Source organism: Numenius arquata, chromosome 3 (assembly GCF_964106895.1).
Source record: "Numenius arquata chromosome 3, bNumArq3.hap1.1, whole genome shotgun sequence".
NCBI lineage: Eukaryota > Metazoa > Chordata > Aves > Charadriiformes > Scolopacidae > Numenius > Numenius arquata.
This window is the reverse complement of record NC_133578.1, coordinates 10923460-10946542: the sequence shown is the minus strand read 5'-3', so window position 1 is coordinate 10946542 and position 23083 is coordinate 10923460. Positions and strand designations below refer to the sequence as shown.

At 40.0% G+C, this 23083-nt stretch overlaps 1 protein-coding gene across 1 annotated transcript; it reads right to left on the bottom strand.

Annotated features, from left to right (window-relative positions):
• Nucleotides 1-680: 680 nt before the first annotated feature.
• CFAP221 (cilia and flagella associated protein 221) lies at nucleotides 681-23083 on the bottom strand. The gene is made up of 24 exons (XM_074145628.1): nucleotides 22945-23083; nucleotides 22389-22489; nucleotides 21283-21369; nucleotides 21082-21177; nucleotides 20496-20596; nucleotides 17980-18083; nucleotides 15754-15913; nucleotides 15112-15235; nucleotides 14913-15024; nucleotides 14588-14696; nucleotides 13929-14016; nucleotides 12144-12233; nucleotides 10867-10962; nucleotides 9292-9382; nucleotides 8527-8654; nucleotides 7999-8079; nucleotides 6261-6368; nucleotides 5975-6130; nucleotides 4345-4503; nucleotides 3841-3935; nucleotides 3203-3292; nucleotides 2881-3000; nucleotides 1404-1433; nucleotides 681-804 (listed from the first exon to the last, which is right to left on the bottom strand). The coding sequence occupies exons 1-24, from the start codon at nucleotides 23081-23083 to the stop codon at nucleotides 681-683; spliced, it is 2589 nt and encodes an 862-aa protein (XP_074001729.1).

Sequence of the window (23083 nt, the reverse complement as noted above, 5' to 3'; positions counted from 1 at the left end):
CTAAAAGAGGGAAGATTTAGACTAGTGAGAAGGAAGAAATTTTTTAGCATGAGGGTGGTGAAACAGTGGAAGAGGTTTCCCAGAGAGGTGGCAGATGCCGCATCCCTGGAAACATTCAAGGTCAGGTTGGACAGGGTTCTGAGCAACCTGATCTAGTTGAAGGTGTCCCTGCTCATTGCAGGGGGATTGGACTAGATGACCTTTAAAGGTCCCTTCCAACCCAAACTATTCTATGATTCTATGGTTCCTGTTCATTAAAAATATCAAGTGCATGATTTACAGCCAACTCTGAGATTTAGTGACTTACCTGCAAAAATTCAAGTACAGGTCATAACTAAAAAAACAAAATCAGAAGAATTTGGTCATGAGGACTTTTCACATTTTATTTGAAAGCAGTGGGCTATAAATTAATTACCAAATTATTTACATGGTAGTACTGTGGTTTGCTGGTCCTTCACACCAGGACAAAAGGAGCAGGTACATGGTTGAGGACTCTCATTGGAGCTATTACTGTGTTTGGGGTAATGGTCACAGTGAGAGTCCTTGACAGAGGTGGCATAACTGGTGGTTCTCTTTGCATAATACATTGCTGATCTCGCTGTACATGTAGCTGGGACATAGAAAGCTTCACGCACTAACAGGATAAGCAGTGCCAAAACACGGACTTTGTAAAATTACTCTTATCCCAGAATAAGGGTTTTATTGAGTGCTTTCAGCTTCATCATCTCCATGTGCTTTTGAACCTTCTCTCTGAGCTCGTTGTTTTGGGGTTGAAAATGTCCCTCTGGTTGGTTGTGCACGTCTCTGCAAGAAGTTTAAAATGTCATTTGTATTTATAGTAGCCAGGAGAGCTACTTAGGAATGCTGACAAAAACAAAGGAAGAGACACTCATATATAATTTCTCTCTTTTTTATACACAGAGGGTATTCCATTACTTATGCAGAACTGGAAAAGGAGTGAAACTGTGAAAAGAACATTCATTCTTGGCTTGGCCAGTTAGGAAAGCTAACCATCTGATAAGTAAACACATAGTAGACTGAGTTTTACATTTTATCTATAGAGGAACATATGCTGTAATGTCCAGAACAAGAGCATCCATATGAAAAACTCATTTGCCTTAAGGATAAAATGCTGAAACTGCTGTAGAGGAGCAATGTGTGCTCTGTCCTCTAGTGAAACACCACCCCATTGATAACAGCAAAGAACCTTCCAGTGACAAAAGAAATGATTGGGACTTCATTGTTTGCTAATAAAGTTTTTTTCCCCTCTTTACAAAGCCAAACAAATAAGGAAGCTTTAATCAAGTAAATAGAGGTGTTTAATATAGAAAAGCATTTCAATTTTTGAAGAAAACATCTAAAACTTCAAAAATAAAGAACCTTATGGTTATAAAATTACTTACCCAGTAAAAGCACTGTCCAACGTTGTATCACTGTGAAAAAAAAGGTCACTCTTTAGTTACACAAGCTATCCCAAATCCCCATGTTCCGACAAGCAGTGTCATAAAATGCAAAAAGCAGCACTGAGTCTGACACACCTGTGTTTTTACAGCAAATTATTTTCAATCAGTGCTGTAGTAATCACAATACAGCAATTAGTGTTTTGTCAGAGAGCTCATAATACGTAACACTTTTAAAGTTTAATCGCTCACAGTTGCACAGGATTTCAATGTCAATCAAATAATTTCTCTCTAAAATTAAAGAAAATGAGACACTCAAATCTCTTAATGACTCTGAAAGTTTCAGGCTATTATGCACATCCTGACATCTAAGTCACATCACGGCCACTTTAAAGAGGGGGCAACTGTTGGACAGAAAGATTAATTCACTTGCTCCAAGTCACACACGGAAAACACCCAGTTAGAACTCAGGACTTTCTCCCATGTTGCTCTGCAATTACTTGTCCTACCCAGATTGCCTGCTGCTCAAGCCCACTGCCCACAGTGTCCCACTTACCGGCTCATACACTGCCTTGCGTCCTTCCTGCAACATCACACACCTCCAAGTTTCACACAGTGCATCCACTTCCGCTTCCAGCCCCACAGAACTGCTGGGCAGTCCTGAAATGCTGCTCTTAAACCATGGTGGTAATCATAGAATCATAGAATTGTCTAGGTTGGAAGGGACCTTTAAGATCATCTAGTCCAATCATCAACCTAACTCTGATAAAAAAAAAATCACTAAACCATGTCACTAAGCACTAAATCATCAACCCCATCAAAGACCCATTTGTCCCTCAGAGCTTTCCTTGTCCTTAGGTTCCCCCTCAAGGTTTCTCTGCTGAGATGCAAACTCAGGACATTGGCCTGACAACACTGGAGGCAAAAGGCAGAATTTGGCTCTTACAGTGGCCAGTTCACAACATTTTAGGGAGCAGGTAATTCTGTGTTTCTGAATGCAAGTTATTTTACATGCTGTGCTGTGTGCCTAAAACACAATGTGTGTTGGTGGAGTGTAAAGCTTGGACAGCAGAGCAAACGTGACCCACTCCGAGGAAAAGCCTGAGAAAAAAGCATTCTAAGGGTTCATTCCTCTGCCAGCATTAATAAATATCTAACCAAAAGGGTCATTGAAAGGCAAAAGCCACTGGTCCAAGAACACTGAATATCTCTGTGAAGGCAAGAAAAGTCCCTCAAGTGTTAGATCATATTGATAAAAGTAAAATGAGAGACATCCAGGCCAGTGTGTCACATTCACACCTCTTTTCTGAAGCCCAATCCAGAGATCGCATTTGCAGCGCAAATTTGCTCAAAGTACTAGATCTGCATTCAACTTGTGACAGAGCTCCTAGAGCATCTCTTCTTTCTACATAATTCTGCAAGGGATGCTTGTCTTCAGATTCCTTCCCATTCCTCTCCCCCAATTTCAAATTATACCCACCTTTCTTCTTTTGCTGGTTTCTCTTTGTCTTCTTCTGAGAGGGCCTGCCCTATTTGTGGAAATTCAGCTTTCACCATCTCTGGAGTAAGAATCATTTTGTACTCAGTTTCATCTGTCTCACTAAAAATTAGTAAGATGAATAAGAATTGGGCTTTATCCTTTTAAAAGTATTTTTTAGCCATCAAAACCAAAAGTGTGTTTTATGCAAGAGGGACTTTGTGCTTTTGTCATTGAGGATCTCTTGGGACAGGTTTAGACACATCCATACAAGTGGTTAAGACATAATCAGTCACGCTGAATACAAAATAGAGGAGAAACTTACTGGTCAATTATGTTCTCCCTGTCTCTCTCAGGTAAGTCACACAGCATTGGTGGCACTTCTCTTGGAAGCATGTCTAAACTGTAAGGATCCCTGCGATGGAAATGGTATTAGTTTAAAGTGAGCAGAGAGTAACTGCACTCAATGCTTATATTTTGAAGCTTCACAGTAGTTGTAGTTACAATGAAGATGATGTACTTTTAAATATTCCTGGAAAATCTGACTACACTAGAAACTGCCGTGATACGAGGGAACATGAGCCTGAGAGGTGTTGGCTACCACTGGGTGCAGGTGCCCATATGTTAAAGGTTTTACTGTTCATACTTCTGCAGGACAGACAGAGTTTGTACTTCCTGGGATCTTCTAGCACTGAATCAAAAAGCATTCAGGAGAGGTGTTATTGAAAGTCCAGACTGGAACTCTCCTTCTAGGGCTAGGCATTTCTTCTCATGATATTGTTCTTAACCCATCCTTCAGGGAGGTCAGTAGGGGTTTTGTCCCTTGGTTTTGGATTTCTGAGCAGCAATTAAATCCTCCCGTAGGCCCATTTTTATCTGTGGGACTAGTTACTGGTCAATGTAGTTACAGACAGCAGAAACTGGTGCAGGGTAGAGGCACTGTATATTCTAATTCTTTCTTACCTAGGTATTGTACTTGTTAATGTGGGAATGTTAGAAAAAGTGGAATGCACCACAGGCAAGAATCTTCTCCATTCCATTACTCCACAAATCACTTCCTGAAATGACAAGTGCTACAGTGATCAGACCTCCAATACATAACGCAGTGGGGAGGGAGGCTGCAGGACAGAGCATCTGACTTCTTGGCTGAGAATAGAATCAGGGGAGGCTGCAGTTCTCCATATTTAAAAGACGCTTCCTCCACTGCAAGGTCATGAAAAACAATAGCCAGTGAAAAGAAGGAAAGAGCAGAGAAATACTCAAGGATAAAAAAGAGACATGGATAAAGAGACAAGAACAAGTTATTCTGACCCATGCACCTAATATTTAGGTGCATGCATAATTTATATCTGACAATATCTTCTGTCTAGGACGACTCTTCATCTTCCTTTTGGATTCCTTGGAGCAAATTCTCAGCAAGAACATACTGAAGCCAGGTACTCATACAATAAACCCAAAAGGCCATACCTCATGATGCAGAAATTTCTTTTGTGTGACCGGAATACTGGATCCTTTGGGGCATTCCTTGGTAAAGACATATTTTGGATGAGGACAAAGATGATATTCAATATTTGTTTCAGAATAGGCCAAAGGAGGTAAAACGGGAACTAATCCTGGAGTGGGGTTCTAAAAACAAAGAAGAGATTATTTAAAAAAATTGCTCTGAGCACCATAAGGAATGAAATTGATGAAAATTCAGTTCTCACAATTAATGTAGTCTCCCCAGAATCACACCTTTATCTCATTGTGACTGTTCTGTTTGGTGTGACCCTTCATTTCCTGTCTCTTCCCCTCATCACAGACCCATAATCTGCCTGGTTTATCCATGCTCTCTGCTGTCTAAAATATAGCAATTTAGGTGTTGTCTCCAAGTATGGAAGAAAAAACTATCACCCGATTACTCCAAAATCCATTGCTTTTTCTCTGAACAGTCCAGAATCCAAGAACAGGAACTGGCCTCCCTGTGACGGAAGCTCATGAGCATTTTGCCATTTATTTCACCGCACTGCATCTGTTTCTGAATAAAGTCTAATGCTGGATAGAGTGTGATCAGGCTGTGCCTGGCTCTTACCCTGACATGACATAGGGATGAAAGAGATGCCCAAGAGGTTCTCATCAGTAAGTCCACTGGAGTCCTGGCAGCATGCAAGGAGGACAAGTCTATCCATATATGTTATGCCAAGACCACCAGACTAGCACACTGGGCTCTGGGCCATTGCAGCTAAGTAATGCTGAAAGACGGAGCCACCCAAGGTGGGCACAGTGTCACTCTGGCTTGGAGATGCTGCCTGTACCCACGCACAGCACTTTGCTGAGTGATACAGCTGTCTCTGCCTGCTCAGAGACACCTCACAGACCTCTGGGCTATGCTGCACTGTGTGAGAAATACCTTCTGTAGTAGGTGCCAAGTAGCACAATCTACATGACAATTAAGTAACAGAAAATCTTCCCATGCACATGGTTGTGATTTTTTGAATCTCTGGGCCTAATAATTTGGAAATGTGGCTTTGGGATGCTATGAGAACTACTGGAAACTCTAAGGCAGCTGGAAGCAATGTGAGCAAAGAGTTTGACACTTTCTCTCAGTTTACCTAAGGCTCAGGCAGAACTGCAGTCCTCCAGCTGAACAGAAAGAAAAGACTGCACCTGTCCTACCTACCTGGGCAAGAGCACGAGGTTATAGAAGGACTGAGATGCCAAGATCATGGGTTCTTTCTAACATCCAAATGAGGAAACAAATGGAGAAGAAGGGAGGGGGCCCATGGTGTCCAGGGAATCCTGGGATCAGTAACCATTTGTGGAGTGTGAGACTGAAGGGTTTCAGTTCTCTGCCATCACTGGCAACTTTGCCTTATCATCCCTCCCCTAAACTGATCAATTTCCACCTTAAGTTAAATGGTGCCCCTCTCAGTGGGATAAGCTCTGTGACTCCTACCTACCAGGGCTTGCACCAGGAAGGATTACTCTCACTCTGGATAGTTTTACATAATAATCTGAGCAAGAAAATTGCTCACCAATTACACATCAGGCTTCTGATGAAACAAACACTTTTTCCCCTCCTTTCTTAGATTCTTTGTCGAAGTCAGCCTCTACTTACAAAAATGCGAAGTGGGTTGCTCTCTGTAGGGTAGACTAAAGCTTGGGGAGGAACCAGTTTTAAGAGGCTTTCTGCTCCTTCTTCTGGGGATGGCTTGTGAAAATCCATCCTCTCCAGCTGCTCCTCAGGAGAAGCAACTACTTGAACCAACTCATCCTTTAAAAACACAGACACACAAGGTTTTCAGAGCTTTTTGGTATAAAATGTTGAGACAAAATAAATTAAATAATTGTAGAAACATAGGGTTGGGAGTGATTTCAGCAAAGTGTTTGAGAGGACTTGTTACCTGGGCTCCCTGCCTCAGTGGTCGGGAAAGTTTTTGAGGTTTGTAACTTGTGGCTGCATAGTGTGTACAAAATGGCTGATACTTCATAATGCTGAAATGCTGAGGAACCTAAGTGCAAAGATAAAAGATATGCTGCAGGAGATGACAATAATCACTTTTGATTAACTTGTAGACGGAATGGAACATTCCAGCTTTATCACATGGATCACTATTCTGGAACATGGTATATGACCAAAACTTTGAGAAGCCATACTTAGAATCATAGAATGGTTTGGGTTGTAAGGGACCTTAAAGATCATCTGGTTCTACCTCCCACTAGACCTCGCTTTTCTATGAAAGATCATGGATTTATCAGTTTCTTGATCAAATATACTGAGCTTAATGGAGTGGAGAAAAGCTGTGTTAAGTAACATACGTAACACTGATAGATGAAGCAATATGTAATAAGGGGAAAAGACGCTACAAGAAAGATTATAGACTTGCTACACCACCTGAAAAAAAAAAAAAAAAAGAAAATGGACATTGAGCCAAAATCTACATTGATTTGAACCTGAGGAAATATTTTTACTTTGATGGGGTGCAGAATTTGATCTTCTGCTATTCAAAAATTGGAGAGAAAAGAGTTTAGAAGTCAGGAGGGACTGTTTCTGTACTTATAAAGTTGAAAAAACATTATCTATTTCAAGAAGGAGATGTTTGCATTTTCTATGCAGGGATGAAGGAACTAAGCATGCAGAACTATATTCCAAATAAACAGAAGACTTCCATTATTTTCTAAAAGGAAGGGCACTTTTATAATGTCACTTCCATAAAACTCTACAATCAAAGGAAAAACTGTGTGGTGTGCAGGGCTTGCAGTATCTTCATTCATAGAAGGATTTTGTTGTTTGAGATATAAAAATTTTAGCTGAAGTGATTCGTCTCTCTGTCTGGACAGAGAGGACTATTGCTGACTATAAACTTGTTACTTATGGAAACAGGTGAGAATTGTTTTTGATAAAAGCATGCTGCATCAAAAGAAGCATGGCCAGCAGGTCAAGGGAGGTGATCCTCCCCATCTACTCCGCTCTGGTGAGACCCCACCTGGAGAACTGTGTCTAGTTCTGGGGCCCTCAGCACAGGAAAGACATGGACCTTTTGGAGCAGATCCAGAGGAGGGCCACGAAGATGATCAGAGGGTTGGAGCACCTCTCCTATGAGGACAGGCTGAGACAATTGGGGTTGTTCAGCCTGGAGAAGAGAAGGCCCTGGGGAGACCTTACAGCCCCTTCCAATACCTAAAGGGGGCCTACAGGAAAGATGGGGAGAGATTCTTTATCAAAGAGTGCAGCGATAGGACAGGGGGAATGGTTTTAAACTGAAAGAGGGTAGGTTTAAATTAGATATTAGGAACAAATTCTTCACTGTGAGGGTGGTGAGACACTGTAACAGGCTGTCCAGAGAAGTTATGGATGCCCCTTCCCAGGAAGTGTTGAAGTGGCTGGATGGGGCTTTGAGTAACCTCGTCTAGTGGAAGATGTTCCTGCCTATGGCAGGGGGGCTGGAGCTACATCATCTTTAAGGTCCCTTCCAATCCAAACCATTCTATGATTCTATGCTAATCATAGAGCCATATTAAGGCAACTTTTCCAACTTTTGTACTGGGCTGCACACTGGGGCCACTGAATCAGAAAACGTATCTAACTGGACTGGTGAAAGAGAGAAACATGATACAGCTGAGGGAGCTGCACTGACTCACCTTCAAGTCGTAAAAGGGAAGAATGTGTCTGACTTTCACATCTACAGATTCAATAGGAACTAGGCCAAGAGCATCAGGTGCCTGAAAGAACACAGCATTTAAAACTCAGTAATATGGTGGCCATTTTGTTTTGCATTGGCAGCAATCAATCAGCACAGCTACTTGAAAACATATGGAAATAATTAAGCATACATTTTGTTTGATATTTCTCCTGTCCTTTCTTTGACTTTTGCATTTCGGTTATTTTTGTCATTTTTTTTCTTCTGCAAAATCATGGATGTTAACCAATTCTGATCATTAATGTATTACTCAGAATTTTAGAATGCACTTAAGAGAATGCAAAGATTTTTTTTATTGTTTTCAGCAGCACCCTTAGTAAATTTGAAGTCCTGAATTAATTTGTCACAACCCCAGAACACCAGTCACATTGTGAAATTTTAATAAAGGCAGTACTGGACCTAGGGTCAATATCTTCAACAAAATTCTATCATCTTGAATGTTGGCCACCATTTTAGCTACCATACCTACCAAATCACGGTGAAATTCACGGGAACTGTAAAAAGGGAATTCAAAAGGCAATATACGATCTTCAGATATGCTGGAAGAAAAGTCCTTCCATTTTCCACTTTTCTCTGGTTTGCTGAAACTCCTGTTATCTGTCATGAATGGAAAGCAAATACGATGATTTTGTAACATATCTTAATACACTGTTTCAAAAATAGAATCAAGCCAAAAATATATATTTAACATTTCTTAAAACAGGATGTGTCTAGTAATTTTAATATAAAAGGTAAGTTACTAGTTCCTAAAGGCTTTAAATGCCACATCTATAAGATAGCAGACACAATACCTTAACTAGCAGACAGATCTGATTTCCCCTTTTCTAAAAGGACATCACAGCCCGCTCACTCCAGCATGGTCCTTTATCTCATTCAGTCAGCAAGTCAGATACAAGTCAGAAGGCCTCTCTTACACCATCTGCCATTACACCTTCTACCTGAAGATGCCCCATGGAAACACTCAAAGTCAGGACGGACAAGGCTCTGAGCAACCTGATCTAGTTGAAGATGTCCCTGCTCATTGCAGGGGGGTTGGAGTAGATGACCTTTAAAGGTCCCTTCTAACCCAAGCTATTCTATGATTCTACCTTGTCACACTTCTCTTTTTTTCTGGAAGACTCCTTTTTAAGGACTCTGTCTCTACATTTATATGTAACGCACCTCACACACTGCAGTACAACCTGAATTATCGTAATTCATGGCCAAAATACCACCTTGTTTTTCTGCTCCTTACCAGACACAGAGCCTTCCTTCAAACCTCTGGCTTCTCTGGTTAGCCCACGGAACAGAAGCAGTAAACGATTTAGCCGAATCTGAATCACAGTCTGAGACAATGATTTTAAAGTTTAATATTAAGCTGAACACTCTAAGATCTACAGCCATAGAAATATACATACATTACAAGTGTATTTATTCTACAGAGCTCACTCAGACATCTCTATTTGAGAATTTTTACTACAGTTTCTGTTCACGAGGGAGAAAATGGGGAAGGAGAGGTGTAGAATGAACCTCAACTCTACAGTGACAATACACATCAAAACCAGTTCAAACCTGCATTTAGTCTTACAGTTTAATTAGACCTTTTTTTTTGCTAGGTCCTAATCCTTCAGCTGTGACTATTGGCATATACAGATTTAAAAATGAGTAAACTATCAGTTATCAGGGCCATATGAATACTTATGGTTCTGTGAATGAGGAGAATAAGTAGTAACCTGCACTGTGCAATTTGCCTAGTGCCATATATTGCAGGGTAACAATGAAGAGCCCTAGGTATTAATACCAGAAGGCGTCATTTAGCCACCTCCTTATTTGAGCAATACAGGAAAGGGCATTTCATTTCAGGACCTCCGTATTGAGCCTACTATTGTGAATTGAATGGAGAAAAATATCCAAACTGGATACTAGGAGAACAGGAAATTTCCATATTGCCTGCTACATTTAGATTTACTGTGAAAAGAGCAGTGGAGATGCAAGATAATATTTAAACCAAATGAGGTAAGTGATTTTACTGATTAGTTTTTAGCTTCCAGGTTGGAAAGGATCTTAGGAGGTCCAACCTCCTGCTCCAAGCAAGGTCAGTGATGAGATCAGACCAGGTTGCTCAGGGTTTTATCCAATCTGGTCTTGAAAACATCCAAGAATGTAGACGGTACAACCTCTCTGGGCAACCTGCTCCAATGAGTGACTGTCCTCATGGTGAAAAAGGCTGTCCTTATACACGGTCTGTATGTCTCTTATTTGACTTTATGCCCATTGTTTCCCATGTTCCCACCATGCACCATTGCAAGGATTCTGGCTTCATCATCAATAACCACATAATAGATGTTTTGGAAGGTGCTGCTCTCTCCCTCTACTTTCCCTCTCCTGGCTGACTGTCTCCTTACAGAGTTTCCTCGCAGAGTGAGTGCTCCAGACCCTGACCATCTTGGTGGCTCTGCACTCACTTCAGCTTTCTGATGTCCTTCTTGTACCAGGGGCCCAAAACTGGGCACAGTATTCTATACGCATTTTGAAATATTCTCTTTTTTGTGCAAAAATATTTTTTATTTAAAAAAAGAAAAACAAACTAAATTCATCTGCATTTGTTTAGTATTGATTGCAATACTAAGCACCAGCAGAATCACCAGCTGAAGCACCAGCTGAATACAAAACTTACTCCATATCCTTATTTCCTGGTGGAGGGACATATTTATCAAACTATCAAATCCCTGGGTAGCTGTGAAGACTCCTTATGTGCTAGTTTGCACGTTCTTTTGTGCTATTTCCAAGGCATCATGCCACCACACTGCATTCTGGTTGTTCACCTTACCTTGTATGCTGCTTGTTGGAATTTCCTCAACATCCTGTTTCTGTTGTCCCAGGGGTCATTATGGAGCAAGTTGAATGTGGGGTGGACACTTGGACGCTGCACGGTATTTTTTAAAAAACAGAAACAGAAAAGAAAAAGGACACCTGTTCTACAACTAGACAAGGGAGAAATTTCCTCCAGCCCAAGCCATTCCTTGGCCTGAATCCATATGAAATTTCTAAACACTGAAATTTAGTCAAATGAAAATGTTTGCAGTATTGGCATTTAACCAGAAGCCTGCACTTGTGCAGGGCTTAATGGGAGGTAATCAGATATAACGTAGCATGGTCTGCATCCACCCAAATGACAACCACATACTATGACTTAAGTGCAACACGCGGGCACTCAGACAGTGAAGAGAACGGAGAAGGTCTCTACTGAATGCACACTTCGTCTTGCACAGATGTGAAGTTGGAATAGCTGTAAGGGCTCAAACCAAGGGCCCAGCAAAACCAGTATCATGTCTCCAATAATGGCTGATAGGACATACCTAAAGAAGGGCGAAAGACCAGGGTAAACTCAGAGTGATAATTCTCCAGAATAACTTCTCCACATCTAGTGATCTCTGGCTCTGGACATACTTGAGGCAGAAGTGATGTCTCTATATTTAATGCCTTAAATTGTCAGAATACTCTTTGAACACAAGTAAATCCCTTTCTTGATGCATTCAATTCAGTTTTAAATTAATGTGACAGAAGAATGTGGCACTAGAAGAGACTCCAGTGGCCACAGAGTCCAGTACCTCTCAACAGGAGGGCAGCCGCTCAACCAACATTTAGATTAGAAAGGTCCTCAGAACACCTTCTCCACACAACCCCATGCCATGCCTCACCAAACAATTTTCAGCACTTTGTAAAACAGGCGTAAGTGTATAGTAAAAGACCAACTCCCACAGCTATCATGTTCCTCAAGAAGAAGGCACTTTATGTTGCTAACATTCTAAGTTCCTTCAGTAGGAGGGTATCTATTACACAAAGCTCCCAATAATCGTAGGGAATGGATCTTAGGAAGTACCCCACACCACAGAGAAGGACAAAAAAAATCTAAGTACCAGAAAGGTTCCTGTCAATCTGACCTGTGGTTGCAACACTGTACTAGAAGTAAAATGGAAAATAAGACACTGACACAGAAATAGGAATATTAGGAGGAAAAGTATTCAGTGCCAAATATCTATGGATGTTTGCTGGCTTAGTAGGGGATCATTGCATATAGCAGGAGATAATAACATATAAACAAACCTGGTCAACAGGCCGGACAACACGTCTGAAAGAAACTTCTACTTTGTTCCTTTGAAACTCCTGTTCCAGGATAGGATCTCCTCTTTGGATCTAATTTGTCACCAGGAAGAACAAGCACATTAGTACAAAGCATCCAGTGAATTCTTTTTTCCTTTACAACTAGTGGAATCCACTCATTTAACTTTCTGGAGGTGCTTGACAAAACACAGACTTCATTCCCTTCTAGGGAGTGATTATTACAACCCTTGAGCAAGTCAAACAAAGTAAAATAATGTCTATTTGGGTCTGAGTTTCAATCAGATCTCTGCCGTAATGAAACACAGTTTCTTTTGCATAGCCAGAATCAGCCAGAGGGGGGTTACAGAACCAACACCGTAAGTTGGCACCCAAACACATCTTCTCAGATGACAGCACTACAGAAATTTCCTGCAGCTTTCCGTGTTCTGTGAACATCTCTGTCATGGTTTCCAATGGTGCCAAACAGGTTACTACTGGTATCATTTCACTTCTCTTGAGATGTGAAACTTCTCAAAGTGTTTGGGTATGCTGGCTGAATATCAGTGCTTCTTTTCATTGTGTCTCTTCCATCCCAGTCCTGCTTACCTATTGTTTCATTTCCAGGATACCATTATGTCTTAAACAAAGACCTTGGGGTTATTCTACAGAGTGAAATTCCCATTATTTTCATGGACTGAGGTTTTAGTTAGTACAATGGAAGATAGATCAGGTCTCCAGGACTGCCACTCCCGTGTATAACATAGTGGCCACTTGAGCAACTGATGGAGGGACAGTAAATACTCTGTGAGGCCTAATGACACTAGAGGTGTCATTAGGTGTCATTTGACAGCATGAGCAAAAATGCGCCTCTGTCAGAAAGTCGTGGGGGCAACTGCGTAACCAACCAGAGATATCCAAGCCCCTGTGGCTAACAGGTAAGTAAATAAATGTTTCTAAACAAAGTTAACATACTTTGTTTCTAATTCATTGATACATCAGTCTCACAATTTAGATCCTCTTTTTACTCACTTCCTTCTTGTTAGTATTAATGTTTTAATTAATTCACAGTGCCTAATTCAGTGTATCAATTAAGCCTTTACCTTATCTATAAATAATTTTACTCCCATAAACAGCTCCTTGGAAGTCAGTGGGACGTCAGAAGCTACTTGAGTATCCAGGAGGCAGGACAAGACGGACAAGCCCCACCTGTCCCTGAGGGCTGTGCCACATAGGGAAAAATATTTCCTGCCACCAAGTATTGCTGCTATCACCTCCATGGAAGGTGACCCGCAGTCTGGGGTGACTGGAAGAAACCAAAGACAGAGAAGGTGCAGGTGTAGAAGAACAACCTGATGAGTTATTTCCCCATGGCTCTCCATGAGAGTACTGACTGGGTTTAGCTCTTTGACTGTGAGCCATTCAGGACACCAGCTCTTCAGGGAGGTACAACGTAAACAGACAGTTGGATTTGGTCATGGTGCTGACAGGATTACGCTGCAACGTTGCACTGTGATGTGTCTGGGTGCAAATCTGCTAGGTTGGGCAAATATCTAGTTACTTTAATAACTTATCATTCTGTCTACCTCCAAGATAAAACCACCTCAGAAACAGTGATACACAGGCGTAATAAAGACATAACTGCAGTAAGAATTAGAGCTAGTACATGTTTGCATTGATGTATGAAGAAAAACTGAAGACAGAGAACTTGATACAATTCACTAGTGCACTGCATAATCTGAAAGTATAAATTTGATTTTAAATTTACAGAAAAAAACAGCAAAGACTAACCTTGCGTTGCTCTTCTTCCCTCTGTCGGTTTTCAAGAATCTCTTTTTTAAATTCCACAGACATTGGATCTTTGCCTTTATGAACCTGCCTGCATTTAAAGTGGAGGCATGAAAAATGCTTTACTTAATGCATAGTTTGCTTTACTTAAAGGCTAACAGACTTATTTTCCTCTTCCTAAGGTGTATACAGGTCCATAACATGCAGCATAAGAGCAGATCTGTGGATTGCAAATGAAACCACAGTGTGCTTACACTCATGACTGTTTTGCTTTATGCCATTTGATGTATGTGTGCAATTCAGTTCACTCCAATATACATTTTAGCCTTGATTTATTGACAAAAACTTCCTTTGCCCTTAAGGGCACAAGATGAGATGCCTGAGAGCAAGGTTAGGTGAACGAGGTTTTCAGCAAGTTCCTTTCTGCGTGCAACCAGAAGACAATCAAAGACCTCATTGGGTACTACTATGAATTACTACTGAGACTGCCCTTAGGCAGGAGAGAAAAAAAAAAGGAAAGTAAACCAATGGTAACTTAGTTGTAAAACAAACCTATCAGGACATGAAATGGCAGCATTACGCACTAGTGGATATTGCATACATCATTCATAGAGGCCTTAGTTAAGCAAACCCTGGTTTTGTTACTGCTAACCCACACTTACCACTTCAGATGATTTGCTTCCTCTTCCTGAATATTTTGTTTGATTTTTAGTTGAAATATGGCTTCCTTCATCTCTCTTGTTTTTATCCCTTCACTGCCTTGGCAAAGCACTGCAGGAATATCAGAAAGCCGTATCACACCTCAAACTAGATTGAATTTTTAATTGCGAAATCCACCTATTATGGTAACTGAACTCATTAAGACATAAAACTGAGATTTCTTACAGAAACTGCAGTCACATCACCTCAGCAATTCCGAAGCTGAGTTCCTCATCAGAAATCTACAAATAATGCTAAGACCAAGTTTATGCTGCTTAATTATATTACCTTCTTTCAAGTCCTTAATCTTCAATTTGCCTGGTTCTTGATTCAAAACAGTAGCTACAGCATATGGGTTTGACAAGTCTGTGGGGAATCTGAGGTTCTGGTATTCAATTTCCTACGAGATAAAAATTAATAGGAAGAAATAGAAACAAGAAAGATTTTCAGCCCAGAAAAAGTGCTTGCGATTATTATCTCTTCACACCTTTACTTTTTGAATAGGCCTCGATCGTGGTCGGCTGAATTGGCCTCTTCTCCACACCATGGATTTTCCTGCAAACACAGCTTTTTTCTCTGGAAGAGTTTGTTGTTTGTCAAAATGTTCTTTTCTAAGTGTCAGAAGGACATATATTGCTCTTGTAAGTACTCTGTAAATGGCATATAAATCTAGTACATACATTTACATCCCCTTTAGATATACAAGGAGACCAGAAATTTCTCTCCCAAATTACAACTGGAACCAAAATTTCTAGTCTTTGGAGTTCACAAAGTATTATTAAGTACAGCCCAAAAGACCTTACCGCTCAAAAACCTCTGTATCTTGAAGGCTTTAGTAATAAGAATAATATAGAGCAGGCATAATATAAGCTGAGGATGCTCAACACTTCTTTAAGGATATGTAACTTCTCATTATTTTTATTTTGGTACAATTTCACTTCATACAGATTAAGGGCATTCTGAGCAAATTACATAAGAGAATAGGTACAGTTTAATTGCATTGCTGCATTTTAAGTCTCCATAGACACAAATGCTTAAAATTATTACAGCAAAATGGCATGAAATCCTACTACACAGGTATTTTTTATCACTGGGTAAAAATACTCAAAGATCAGTCAGACACACATACATTAAACCCAGATGTGGTGTTGATGTTCCTGTGAATACACATACATAAGGTTTTGAGTGAAACTGTGAAATCAGTAACTGCATTGTCATTTGTGCTGTTCCATATTCAAGTGGGGAATATTTCACAGTTACTTCCACTTTCCCATTGCCTGGAATGATTCCTGTGATCAGAGGAGAAAAACAGTAAGAGTCCATCTAATGTGAGCCCACTTAAGTATGCTGATATTGATTCTGGACTACATTTTTTTTAAACAGTATTAATGTTTGAATGAATGGCACTAGGCCTGGAAAATATTTCAGGTCTCAAAGTGTTTTTCAAGATATTTTGCAACAGGAGAGAGATTTGTCAGTAAGACTATAATATATCCTACTGTTGTGGAAATGATTGCCTGTTTATATGTAGAAATTTTTCACTTGCATCTGCCAGTCTTAAGTCTCTGGAACTCCCTGCTTTCATGAGCAAAGCATTATAAGCATATTCTTCTGGGCTCTTCCAAGTCGGGGGAATCATTTCGATTTGATGCATTATCTTTCTCTATTTGGTCTTGTTTCCTTATCACCTATTCCATTATTTTCTCAATCGCTTTAACCACCCTTCATATCCTTAAGCATTCAGCGCAACCCCACGGTACAGGCCCTGATGCTCCTCAGCATTTCTGCATCAAGGAGTTTATTCAGCTCATCAGAAATACTAATTTCTCATCTCTGTAAAGTGACCATTGCCTGGTTTTCTGCATCCTGTCGTTTTAAAGACCAGTTAGTTTCATTGTTCTTTTTGTGCGTGTGTGTAATTTGTTAGAGTATTTCATCATTACTGATCTCAGAGCACAATGGCTTGAGTAGGAGCTGAAACTTCTTAGTGCTTTTCAGATGGCCTTCAGCGCCTCAGAGTCTCTAGGTACCAAAGTTTCTGACTTAACTTTTGCTGGGTTGATGTTTTTTCTGGGATATCTTTGCTCCCCTTTCTCCCATGAAATAAGCCAACTTAGAAAGCATGAATTAGTTCCAGCCACTTTGTTTATGACAATGCAAAAAACCAAAAACTTCTGATGAATTTTACAACTTCTCCCTAGTGTTACTCAATTGTAATATTGTTCCTTTCCTCCTTTGATATATCAAAACTTCTTTAAGCACAAAGTAAAAAAGAATATTACCCTGAAAGAATGACCCAAAACAAGGTAGAAGCATAGTTCATCTTTGTGAACCACACATATGATAGAATCCAACCACTGCCTCTGGAGAATGAAAATCCATCTGACAAGACAGGGCAAATTCATATCATTGTACATCCAGGAACAAAAGTAACCTTTATTGAAGTGTGTAAGTAATCAAAGCTTAAATTCCAATGTCACTAATGGTACTAAGCACCAGATTTATGAAGGTTTTTATTTATTTAGATTTTTATGTATTTTTCTGGAATTGACCAGGCTGCCTAGGTGACTTACGCAGCCAGGTCTCATTCACTTACACATTTTTGTCAGAACACTCGGGCACTTACATGCTTCTGCTGGCACCTGGCAAATGTAACACTAATAGCAACTGACCTGCAAACAGTTATACCTGCCTCAAGACAGAGACCTCTCCAGCACTAGGCATGAAAATAGCTGAGCAAACTGTAGCCAAAAGTCCCTGCCTCTTGTAAAGCCCATACACAGATGTCTAGGCTGAATCTAATACCCACTGCCATCCCATGAAACACCTGTGACACTGTGCTTTATGCCCATCACTGCAACGACTCCTGAAGCAACAGACACAATTCTATCAAATTCTTCCAGACCACTAGGGAAAAACAAGGGATATGTTTGATAGAGCAGAGGTAACCTTTTATTTCCTCTGTGCCCCCAGTCAAGTAACATGATGCACACCTATTCCACAAAGACAGGTATCTGTTCCTTTAATGGGGCAGAAGCCAAACAGTCCTTGGGGAAAGGTGTGATAAAGACGAGAATGTTGGGCTTCCTGCCTCTCTCCGGGGGCTGGATGGACTGTTTGGGACATCCCACATTTTGCCAGAGGTCTGTAGCTGGGCATTGACAAAAGAAATCTGCCAGCCACAGAGGGCTATTTGCCACGAGACTGCATAGGACTAATATTTATCAGCCTGCATTTACTTGGAAACACTCTAAGGCAAAGGCTTTTTCTGTGTAGCACTGAAAACACTGTCACAAGTAACTACACTTAATGAATATGGATTTAACATTTAGAATTTTAAATAAGTTCAATCTACCAAATGTTGGCTGGACAGTGAAGGCTCTGTGAGGCTGAATAAAATCAATGTGGAATTCAAAATCTATTGGACAGCTGCACTGCAATGGGATAACATACTCCTTGCTGAAAAGAGAGAAAGGAAGAACGAAATTAATGAAACTACAGTTGATCATCAATTACAAGCTGGAAAATTATATTATACACAACATGCACTGAATTTATATGTGTTCAGAGGGTTAGGTTACTTATTAATGTGAGAACAGGCATTCCTCATTGTTCCAAAATAGCAAAATACTTCAGATCTTTCAATCTTTCACTCAGTGAGGAAATGAGAGCTAAATCTTGATTTGAATGCTGGATATTTTACATCTTGACTAACTTTCTCCTATCCATGCAGAATCTAATTACAGAAAAATTTATAAAATTTACTTTTTAGAAATTATTTACGTGTGTCCTCAAATTCTGACAAACTGCAATATCTAGCAAGTACAAACAATCCAAACTGAAGCAACAATAAATACAGAACCAGAAATCAGCCTTCTCCCATGGCCCTCCTTGTGGAAAACGATGAGAAAAGACTGTGCACTCTTCAAAAGTGTTGAAAACTCCAACACATCAGAATGACTGGACTTCAACCACCTTAGAAATAATGATGCCGTGGCCTGATTTTCATAAAAGCCCTTTATGTCTCATGCTGGTTGTGTGAGGGGTATTAGCACACATCTTTTCAAGCTGTCTTGCTTTTGTCTTGCTTTTTCACGTATCAAACTGAAACACAAAAGCATTGGTGTAACACCATCCATCATCCTACAAATCAGAACCAATTTACCAGGCTTATTTCTGGTTTTTGTAAACTGTCTGACTGAAATCTTATCCTGCTGATTAGCAAAGAATGCACGTTATACACAGTGTTCCTTTGGAAAGCACATTTTGAAACCCCCAAGGAAATAAACAATAATAGCAAAGTCCTTTTTTCTCTGCCTTAATATGACCTGTTCATGAAGCAGATGTAACAGCAGACTGGGGAGGTTTTTAAGGTGTAGCGCAGCTTGTAGGGCAACCAAAATGCCGTAAAAAAAAGAAAATTATGCATCCTGTTGCCTGATGGAGAAAGCTGGGTGGTAGAATATAAGTCTTATCCTATACTTATGGAAGTAAAAGGCAGTTTTTCCATCGATTTTCCATTGATTTTTCCATTTTCTATGGATTGAGCCTATAGTCCCTAGGGCTCTGTACAGTATCAAGTATCTCAGAGAGCTTTCTTGTTTAGGAAAGTTTTTAATAGCCTAATGATGAAAAATACTGGCAAAAATTAAGGTTTGAAACCATCGGTTTTCTCTTCAGGAACTCTTCCAAGTTCCCTCAGGGGCATCCCTGTTGTGTCGAGAAATCTTCCTGTTATTTAAATTCTATCTTGCACTTTGCCTAATCTCTTCTCTGTATTCTGAGAGTATGAAAATTCTGCATACTTCAGCACTTGTTATAAAAATGGAGCAAATAAACAGAATCATATCATGCCTAGAGGCACCCAGAAAGTCAGGAGTTATGTTCAGTCCTGTAAGAAAGCTGTAACGTCACTTCTGATGGATTCACTTATTTTACAGATTAAGGGGAATTAGAAAAAACAAATAAACAAAAAGACACAAATGTTCGTTCTACAATACTGGGCTCATTTTTACTGCAGAATTTTCCGTTTTCCTTGTATGTGCCTTGCGTATTCATATTTCTGTGCTTCAGTAAAATGAATGAGTTACTTCCAACTCATAGGCTAAGACAAAACCTAGCTGCCAAGATTTTCAGTTCCTAGAATTCACTCAAATCTGTACACTAACACAAATCACCATAATTACAACTAATATGGTCAATATACTACAGAACTAGACCCTAATCAACAGGATCTCCCTTCTCCTTTTCCCCTTCCTGGTTCCTGTTAACAATTATTACCGATTACTTCATGAGAACAGTCAGTGTTACGTCTATCCAACCGAAAGAGTTAGATGAAGTCTCTAAGCCATTTAGAGCTCCATATCAGAAGACCACTTTAAATATTTTTAAATAGAAGAAGAAAAACTAATGACTGATCAATCTCTGGACTGAGGATAGCTATTTGCTATCACTTACACCTACCATTACTTGCTCATACCTTCATTTCCAGAACCCTTCATCTTGAAAGGAAGATGCATTCACTTAGGACTTATTAACGCTAAAAAGACATAGCACTCGGGAGTGTACAGATTATGAACAGAAGCCATGTCACTTTACCACACGATGACTGAAGTGAGTCAGCACGAATTTTGACTAACTGAAACCCCAGTTCCATCTATGTATATGTTTAGTTTGCACAGCATTTACTTTCCTGTGAAAGTGCACTGTGCGCTTGAAACAGTTCATGTAAGGAATTATTTTGCAGACCAGATGGTAGCCTACTTCCTTAAAGCTTCCAAGATGTTACGTTGTACAAATAGAGGAAAATGAGATTTTTCAGATTTTGTGTATGTCTCACAAAATGTGGACAAATGTCTGTCCTTAACTCACCTCTTACCAACTGATACATCAGACAGATTTATAAATGATGGAAATTCTACAACATTCACAGCAGGGTAAGCATGTACAGGAACGACTAATGTATCTTCTCCCTGCAAAAAAAAGAAAAAGGGGGCAAATATTTATTTCTTATAATGAACAAATGTTATGGAAAGAAAATGTTTGTCTAGTAGTTGGCCAGTAAGTGGGCTTAAAACATCTTCAAGATCATCACTGTGTTGCACCTCAGGACACTGATGTTCTACCTGCTTTCGGTATCCATCTGTCTTTCCATACTTTCAGCATCTAGAACTCCTCCAAGACTGCTCAGCTAAGACATTACATCAGTGTGGCACAAAGGCTGCTCTACTGACAAATAATAACAGAATGAGGAAGATATTCTACCCACAGCTCTAGGATGTTAATAGAGACAAAAATTTTAGATGCTTAAAATGAAATACTCCAACCCAGACTTACTGGGAATAAACCTATATGGCTTTAGGAGATTAACGGTACCTTTACTTTACCATTATGATCATGCCCTAATAGTTGTTTCATTCCATTAGAATTGTAAACACATTTTATAATAAATCCTCACCTGACAGTGAATTCGGATGCAGTCATAGTAATATCGCCACTCATCTGGACAAAAATCAACAGTAACTGCATATGACAAGCCAGGGACAAGCCGGTGCTAGAAAACAACCCAAAATAAGATAGAACTCATGTAAAAGATGCTTTTAAGACACAAAACCAGAGCAGCATGCAAAGAGCAGTGTGAAGGCTTTCTGACACTTACTGTTTTGTTGTATTTGATCTGAAAATACTTTGTCTGGGGTGGTATTATGTGAAGATTTATTACATCACCAGAAATATTTATCAGCTTCTGTAGAACAAAAGAAAACCAAAACCACAGAACACTTTGCAATATAAGAGGTCAATTGAGAATGCCAACTGTACTTTCTGAGACTATCCATAGCAAAGAAGCTGTATTAAACAAGGAAGCAGTAATTTTTACTTTAGCAGAAATAATTCTGAATATGCTCTGAATTTAAAAGAAAATCATGTAAACCTTGCATCCTGCATTTTTATTCTTTGGAACAAAGTCACAATTCCTTACCTAGGAATAACAGTCTTGCTAAAGAAGAAGCTACTGTTGAATCAAATTCTGGTCCTGTTTTCCTTATGTGCCAATGGAACAAAAAATGAAACAACCTATTGACTTGACTTTTACAGAGTGAAACAACAGAAATTATGTAATATTCTATGGTTTTGTTTTGGATCGCAAAACAACAAACCTTTGGATGGTAACAGTTCAGCCTGTAAAGCCTCCTGCCTCTTATTTACTTTCATTATATCTGGAGAACATAGTCCACCATAATTACCCAACTTCTGCCTGAAAACACTTACCATATGAATAAAGAAGGCAGACAAAGGGAAAGCAGAGAGAAGAAAAGGAAATACCCAACCTATTCACAAGGAAAGGTTAATCAAACCTACGCACTGAGTACCTTTCCTTAGATTAAATTGCTCTTGGCGAAAAGCCAAAGGTGCTTTCAAAATTTTCCCACCAGTGAACATGTTTGCAGACACAGTGACAGTCCAAGTGCATTTTGAAAACAGTCTCTTATGGACTTAAAGCATGAACCCTTCATTCATGATGTGCAAGTCGCATTTCACTAACAGTGCTCACAGGCACAAAGAAACAGAAAGGTAGAACAGAGACTGGAAAGGACAGTGATGCACACAGCATGCTACTCATGTTTTGTTACCGCAGGGCCACTGATTTTAAATGCAGCTTTTTAGAGCACTCCATAGAGCAAAAGGCCTCAAGACCACAAGCAGTCTACTCAGCTTCTGTTATCCTTTTATAAGCCCCAAGAGGGTCCCTGCTCTGCTACTCACCAGCGTCTGTTGGTGATGTTTTCCAACTTCATACCCTCCATAGTGTAACACAGCAGGCTCAGCCTGTGCAACCTTGCTCCTCTGAAGCTCTGAATAAATCTCTACAGAGATAAATAATGAAACAGGGAGAAAAGGAGACCAGGTGAAACACACATGATGACTGTTACTTACATTGATTAAGTATATTTATGTTGCACCCAATGTATTACAGAGAAAATAACAAGAAAGAGATTAATTCTTCTGTTAAGCAGGTGTGACTCTTTAATTGGAAAGTTAAGGCAGAATCTTCTACCCCAGCAGAGACATGATCCTGTCGCCAGTTTATCTTTTGGCATCACGGCTTCAGCAAGCCACCCCAAAACTTCAGGGTCAGCCAGGATCAGTACAGCCACTATGTCTTTCCTGATTACCTCTCCTATGATTTGGGCTCACAGGAAGATGCAATTTAAGCAACAGGATGGGAGTTTTGTCTGTGAGTTGTGAAAAAAAAAAAAATAGCAAAGTCCCTCCTAGGATTACTTCAAGGTTGGGGAACAGTGAGAGAGCAGAAACTTACTTGATTCCAACAGGTGATTGGGGACAACATGTCTTTTTTCAGGTTCCTCCACTAGGCTGCCCAGAAGGACACTGGGAATTTTCTTGAAGGACTTCTTAGCAGTTGTGATTTCTGTGGAGGTCGATTGAACCACATCCAT